Source organism: Pteropus alecto, unplaced genomic scaffold (genome assembly GCF_000325575.1).
Source record: "Pteropus alecto unplaced genomic scaffold, ASM32557v1 scaffold101, whole genome shotgun sequence".
NCBI lineage: Eukaryota > Metazoa > Chordata > Mammalia > Chiroptera > Pteropodidae > Pteropus > Pteropus alecto.
Window position 1 is genome coordinate 17756137 of NW_006432945.1, and position 6388 is coordinate 17762524.

At 61.2% G+C, this 6388-nt stretch overlaps 1 protein-coding gene across 1 annotated transcript in view; it reads right to left on the reverse strand.

Annotated features, from left to right (window-relative positions):
- POGK (pogo transposable element derived with KRAB domain) overlaps nt 1-6347 on the reverse strand; it is an 11237-nt gene extending 4890 nt beyond the window's left edge. Inside the window, exons 1-5 of the mRNA XM_015586156.2 lie at nt 5632-6347; nt 5229-5362; nt 1286-1412; nt 497-595; nt 9-34 (exon numbers count right to left, since the gene is read on the reverse strand). Coding sequence (XP_015441642.2) covers nt 9-34; nt 497-595; nt 1286-1412; nt 5229-5362; nt 5632-6127 — 882 coding nt within the window. The 5' untranslated portion in view covers nt 6128-6347. The remainder of the gene's footprint in view (nt 1-8; nt 35-496; nt 596-1285; nt 1413-5228; nt 5363-5631) is intronic.
- Nucleotides 6348-6388: the final 41 nt, after the last annotated feature.

Here is a 6388-nt window from a genome sequence, read left to right on the forward strand (position 1 = left end):
CAGTCTGCGCGCTTCACGTCGGCGTCTTCGTTCTCTGCGAGAGAGGGGGAGGGGCGGCGACCGTGCCCGTCGGTAAAACAGCGTCTGCCTGGCGCCCCGATGCCTCCAATGCAAAGGCCAAGGACACCGTAATGGGACGTTCGCCAAGGGCAGAATCTCTAATAACGGATGGCACGTCCTCAACCCTGCCCCACGGGCCAGGTCCCACGAATACCACATCTACTTCTCGCGGCCAGTGGGTCATCATCCCCTCATCTGCACAGCGGGTCACGCGTGGGGACTTCTAGCCCACAGCCGACCAGAGGGCGTGGAGGCTCAGGGAGCTGAAGGAGGCCCCTCGGTAAACATCAGGAAGATTTTTAACTCCAGCGCCCATTATCTTTCTGCCTCGCAACCCTGCCTCCCCCTCAGGCGCCCCCAAGACTGAGCCTGGAACTGGAAGCCCGGTGCATGACGCCCCCGCGTGACGGACGCCACCTCCGTTTAATCGCCCTACCTGGGAAGGTTCCTCCTGGGAGCTGCCACCCGTCGCAGTCCTGAGCCTCGCCCTCCCCTTCCAGCCGAGAGATCACGTCCGGCTTCGGGAACGGGAACTCTGTTCACAGGAAGTGACAAAGGTAGCAGCCGCGTTACCGTCTGGAGCACGCGCAAAATCAGTCCTTGGTAGCACTTACCCCCCAGCCCCGCTCTCTCTACAGGGAGATTTAGGAAAGATGGGGGAAGGGCCTAGGATGCTTAAGAAATGTGATGGGAAACAGGGTGTCCAAGGGAACTCACGGGTCTCACTAAGGAGGGCTAGCCCTGATGACGCCGGTGACAGTGGCAGTTAGCAGGGCAGGGGGTGGATAGAGCCTTTGACACTAATGGCCACTGTCACACCCACACGTGCAAACTGGGACATCCCTCCCGATGCTTACACTGATAGTGTGGCCATCAGTGCCGGGCGGGGAGCAAGGATTCCTTGGGGGTATGTCCCCAAGCTTCCGAGGCGGACAGAGTGGCAAGGAGGCTGCCCCCATCCTAAGGAACATGGGAGGGACAGGCCCAGGCCCGCGGTGACGTCCGCTAGGCTATGTCTTCTTCCCAGTTTTGATGCGAACGCCTGCGTGAATGAGGGCGGTTCTGAGAGCCCCATGTGCTGCTGACCAGGACGCCCTGTCCACGTCCCTGCCAAGCTCGAACCCAGAAGACGTGCAGGGCACATGCTCTGGAGGGAGGGGCATCAGGGGCATGGGGCAATGACGGGGCCCGGGGCTGCTGGGAGCCGCTGGAGCACGAGCCTCACCCAGGGACAGGACGGTGTCGTAGTTCATCCTCATGACCTCCCGGTAGAGGGCCCGCTGCGGCTCTGTCAGCACATCCCACTCCTCGTCGGAAAAGTAGATGGCCACCTCGTCAAACAGGGCGGGCACCTGCAGCAGGACGGGCCCTTCTCAACGGGGTGGCACGGGCCGACCAGCTCACACCTTCGCCTCACGGGGCGGGGCCTTGGCGGGGGGGAACGGTCTGTCCACCTACACGGCCACGAGCGGCACAAGACACGCGCACAGGTCCCCCACACCCGCTCGGGTCATAGACAAGGCAGCAGCACCTCGAGAACCCCCCAGCTACCGAAGCCCAGGCCAGCAGACAGTCCTGCCAGAGCCAGACTGCGGACACCCCGAGGACCGTCCCCAGCGTGGTGCTCAGAGGGCCTGACCCTCTCCGTCGGGTGGAGCCGGGGCGGGCTGGGCCTGTAAGTGCCACGGGAGGGATCGCCGCCTGCCTGGACCTCGGTGCTCCCGGCACTGCTGGGATTCTGAACAGTGCTGGATTCTGAACCCAAAGCAGCCTGGGGGCCAGCGGCCTGTCCCAGGGCACAAGAGCACGAGAAGGAGACGGGCTGGCAGGAGCCTGGACGTGTGTGGGGACGTACAGAGCAAGCCCCCTGCCTGGACCTGGCAGCAAGCCCCAGGGACGGCCGGCTGCCCGCCACCCTTGGCCCACGCGGCTCCCCTGGTGGCAGGGGGTGCCCAGCAGCAAAGGCAGCCGAGCCACCAAACCAACCTACCCCTGTTCACTCAACCATTTGCTTTTCTTGTCGCTACGTTTTGTCTTTCGGTCACCAAAAACCCCACTCCGAGGTCATCCTATTCAATGCTAAGAAGTCACTGGGCCACTCATTTCCAGCCGGTTACTTGGTGTCACTGCTCCCAAAGCTGAATGTAGGGGCCAGAAGGTTATTTGATGTTTTTTATCAGCTTAGAACGTTGCCGTCTGCCCAGCCTGCAGCTTCTTCTGGTGTCTGGTCATCTGTCCCTTAGACACACCGGCCCCTCCTCCTTGTTCCCCAAGTGCACTATCCCCTCCCTGCCCTGAGAGCACCGCACACAGAGGCAGCACCTGCAGGAAATGCCCGTGGATGCTCCGTGTACTTCCCCAGCAATGACCACATTTGATCAAGGAGGGAAGGGGCTCCGAGAGGCCTCGTTTCTGGTCTGAGGTCACACAGCCAGTAAGTGGCCAGGCTGCGATCTGGACTTAGCACCACCTGAATTCCGGACGGCAGCTTCCGCCAGCAGAGGACAGAGCGCGGCCGGCAGGGCCTGGCGCCTCTGATTTGCTTCCTGCCGACGGTCACCACTTAAACACAGTTTCGAATGAAACGCTGAAGCCAAAGCTCTCTGAATTTCCCTTCCTGGCTCCACTTGAAATAGTTTCAAATGATCATTAAGTTTTATCTGTCAGAAAACCGAGCCTGCACTTTGGAGCGAGAGTGGCCCCAAACCCTCAGGTGTGACGTGCCAGGAGGAGCCAACGGACGGGCCCCAGGCCTTGTCCTCAGACTCGAGCGGTCTGGAAGGATGGCCAGTGGGAGTCTTCCACCCACCGCTCCCACGTCCAGGCTCCAGACAACCCCTCGGGCCCTGCTCTCCGGAGGAAGCTCCAGATCTAGGCCATACCTATTTATAGTCCCTCTCCCTTGGCCGACAAAACGGGCTGCGGGACTGGCTGTCCTGCCACTTCAGAGGGCCTGTCCCCTCCCCTCATCGGGAGCTGCCCCTCTGCCCCCCGGAACACAAGTCCCGCCCTCCCGGCCGGGTCCACGCACCACTAGGGCTCGGGCAAAGTCCTTGTCTCCGTTTCTCTACTCGGACCTGTGTGTCTACTCCAGCCCCCTAGGGAACGCTGTCCTCGTGCACAGCGTGGCGCTCACACGCCAACGCCGTCACCGATGACGCTCACTCAGCTCTCTACGACGAAAGCACACATCTCTTCCCCTAGCCTACTGCCCTGGAGCAGGGTTTTCCAGCCTGGGCTGACACGGGGCCAGAGAACTCTTGGATGTTGGCCGTCTTGGGCACCAGGGGTATGTAGCAGCAGCCCAGGCCTCTACCCAGGAGAAGCCAGAAGGATGTCCCATGCCCCAGCCCCGACCCCAAGTCACGAGAATCAAAGATATCTCCGGACTTGGCCAAATGTCCCCAGGAGGGGAGGGAGCTAGGGGCAAAACTGCCCAGCGCTCAATACCAGGTCCGGGCTTGCCTTATCCACAAAGCCTGTTGAGTGGTCCGGCCTGAATGCGACACCCCCAAACTAACACGCCCCCACTGCACTCCGAATACTGTACTAGCAATTACGCTCCCTTCTCTGTCTTCCTCATGAGACCAGCAGCTCCACCAGACGGGATGCTCACTAACTGTGGGAGGACGGCAGAGCGCCCGGAGGCCACCAAGGCCACCCCCTCCTCCAGCTCCTGTCACCTCGTCCTTTCTCAGTGGAGCGTGGTCATCACCTTGTACCTTTCTCACCGTCCCTACACACTCATTCTGGCTGGGCCAGGTCAGCCTCCAAGCCCGGGGCTCCGAGCTACAGAAGACTGACTCCTGCCCTCCTGAGTCACCCAGCTGGACAGGTGGGCGGAGAACACGGAAGAGACCGGAGCAGTGTGGCCTCCACAGCGGGGCCGGTGAACCAGAGCCTGCTGGTGTGTTTGCTCTTATTGAGGTACAGCAGACGCACAGCAAAACACACAAGCAAGTCCAGCTCAGGAGGATTTTTAAGAACCAACGTCAGAGCACATGCGTACCCCGGGGGCGAAGTGGATAAGCTCTCTGCACCCCAGTTCTCCCACGTGGGCGGGGGGCTGGACTGGATGACCCGGGAGAGTCAAGGCTCTGTGAATACTGATCTCTCGCCGGAAACAAAGTATAGTCTGTAGACTGTTAACGTTCACAAGCAAAGGAAAACTAAGTAGAGAAATGTCAATCTGTTGCTTATTTAAAATGTTTACCACTCATACCCAATTATTGTGGAGTCCAGTAAGTACTGCAAATAATTATACCTAATTATAGCTATAAATATCTGTTGCATTGACTCTTTTTTGCAAGTTTACCCCAATTCTCTCACACTATTCTGTGTGGCTACGCTCCGTATTCCCAGCTGCCTCCCAGCCCCACCCCTCCGTCCAGAGCTAGAGGTGCAGCTCTCACGTCAGCCCAGCACCCCTCATGCCCGTTTAACGAGGTTCCCCCTTCCACCAGCCACAGGTGACAGACTCTCCCTCTGCTCACACCTGAGTCAGGCTCCTCTGAGCCTCCCTCTGGGCTCCGCCCCTGTCCCCGGCCCGATCTGCCCAGTTTCAGCAAGAGTGCTGGTAAGTCAGGGAGAACCCCACGCCCGGGACCCCTGACCGCCCCAGCCAGCCAGCCTTCAGTAAGTCCCCGGACCCCACCGTCTCCTCTAGGTGCTCGTCCATCCACTGGTCCCTCCTGTCCGCCTCCTGGCTAAGAATCCCCACTTGTCTTTACTGGATCCGTGTGTGGCCCAATCTCTCTGTTCCCTACTGTGACAGTCTTGACAACAGTCCTCAACAGTCCTTATCACCACGTCAGAGTCATTTTTTTCTTTAACACAGGTCAGCAAGCATACAGGTGGTGTCAACAACGTGCCTGGCACTGAGCAGGGTGCAGGGGACCCGGGGTGCGGGGGAGACCGGGCTGTGGCCCCTTGGCCTCCCCATCCTGCCCACGGCAAGCTGCAGGGCTGCCGGGACTGCTCAGGTAACCAGGTAACCAGGTAACCAGCGCCTCCCTGCCTCACAGCACACTTTTCTCAGGAATGCAAACCCAGGCCTTGGCCGGGCTATTTTTACTTCCTGTCTGCCTGGGAGGAGGCCTACCACAGCCTGGCCCCCCAGGCCGGGCCCTCCCGCCAGGTGTGGCCCCCACTCCTGCTCACTCACTCACCCATCCGCCCTCTGCGCAGATCCGGACTTTCTGCGTGTCCGTGGGGCCACTCTCCAGTGCCCGGCTCTGAATCTCCTCTTCCTGTTCCTCCACTTTCAGGGTCAAATTCAGGGGGCAGCCTGTGGACTCCATGTCTGCAAGCAAGAATCGGTTCAGAAAAAGCCGGTTCTCGTGTGATCTCTTCAACGCCGAGTCCCAGGCCGGCCTGCACGGACCTCCTTGGCCCCAAGCACAGCTGGCTGGAGAGGAGGGGCGGGTGCAGAGGAGGGCCTGGGGTGGGAGTGGGGGAGGGTCTTCGGGGAAAGCACCTGGGAGCTGGTCTCGGATGCATTTAATTGTGCTAAAAAGAGGGGTGGCAGGCAGACAGCGTTACCTGGCTGCCTTCGAGTATTTAGAAAGCTACCTGTGGAGGAGAGAGCAGACTGGTTCTGTGGACACCCAAGGTCAGAAGGTGGGGGGGTAAACATTCCAGAAGAGTGTAGGAAAGGCAGACCTCGCACAGCTAGAGCCGCCCCAACACTGCGAGGCGGGGGGCGGGGGCGCAGGGGTGCTGGACACAGACAGGGCACTTGCTCGGCTGGGTTGTTCCCACAGGCCAGATGAGCCTCAGGAGCTTGGGGAGCCGAGAAGCCCCCGTCACCCGGATTTCCATATTCAAAGGTTCTGTCCCTGAGCCTGTTCGACAAATAGTCATTCTGGAGTTGGTGACACATAGGGGTGGCGCCTGGATACCCACGAAGGTGCAGAAGCTGGTGGCGCCCGGCCCTGGGCCCAGCCACGCTGCCGCTGGGTGCAAGTGCCCCCGTGCCGTGCTCGGAGGCCAGTACAAAGGGCCGCGCCCCCGCCCTCGGGGGCAGGCGGTGCCCAGGTGTGCGGTAGGTGCATCTTGGGAGCCGCATCCTCCCGCGCGCTGCCAGAGAAGATCGCTCCCGAGTTCGAAGTCGGCTTCTGCGGCGAACGCGGCAGGGAGGGGTCCGGGGCGCGCGGGACAGGCTTCAGATCCGTGGGGACCGGGCCCCGACTTGGCCGCGGCCTCCCCGCGGGCTCCCGGGCATGGCGTGGGGAGCGGAGGGCGAGGTGCCCGCAGCCAGGCCTCCGCCCGCCGCCCGCGTCCCCGGAACGCTCGGGTCGCTCCAGCCATCTTGTCCCATTTCCTTCCC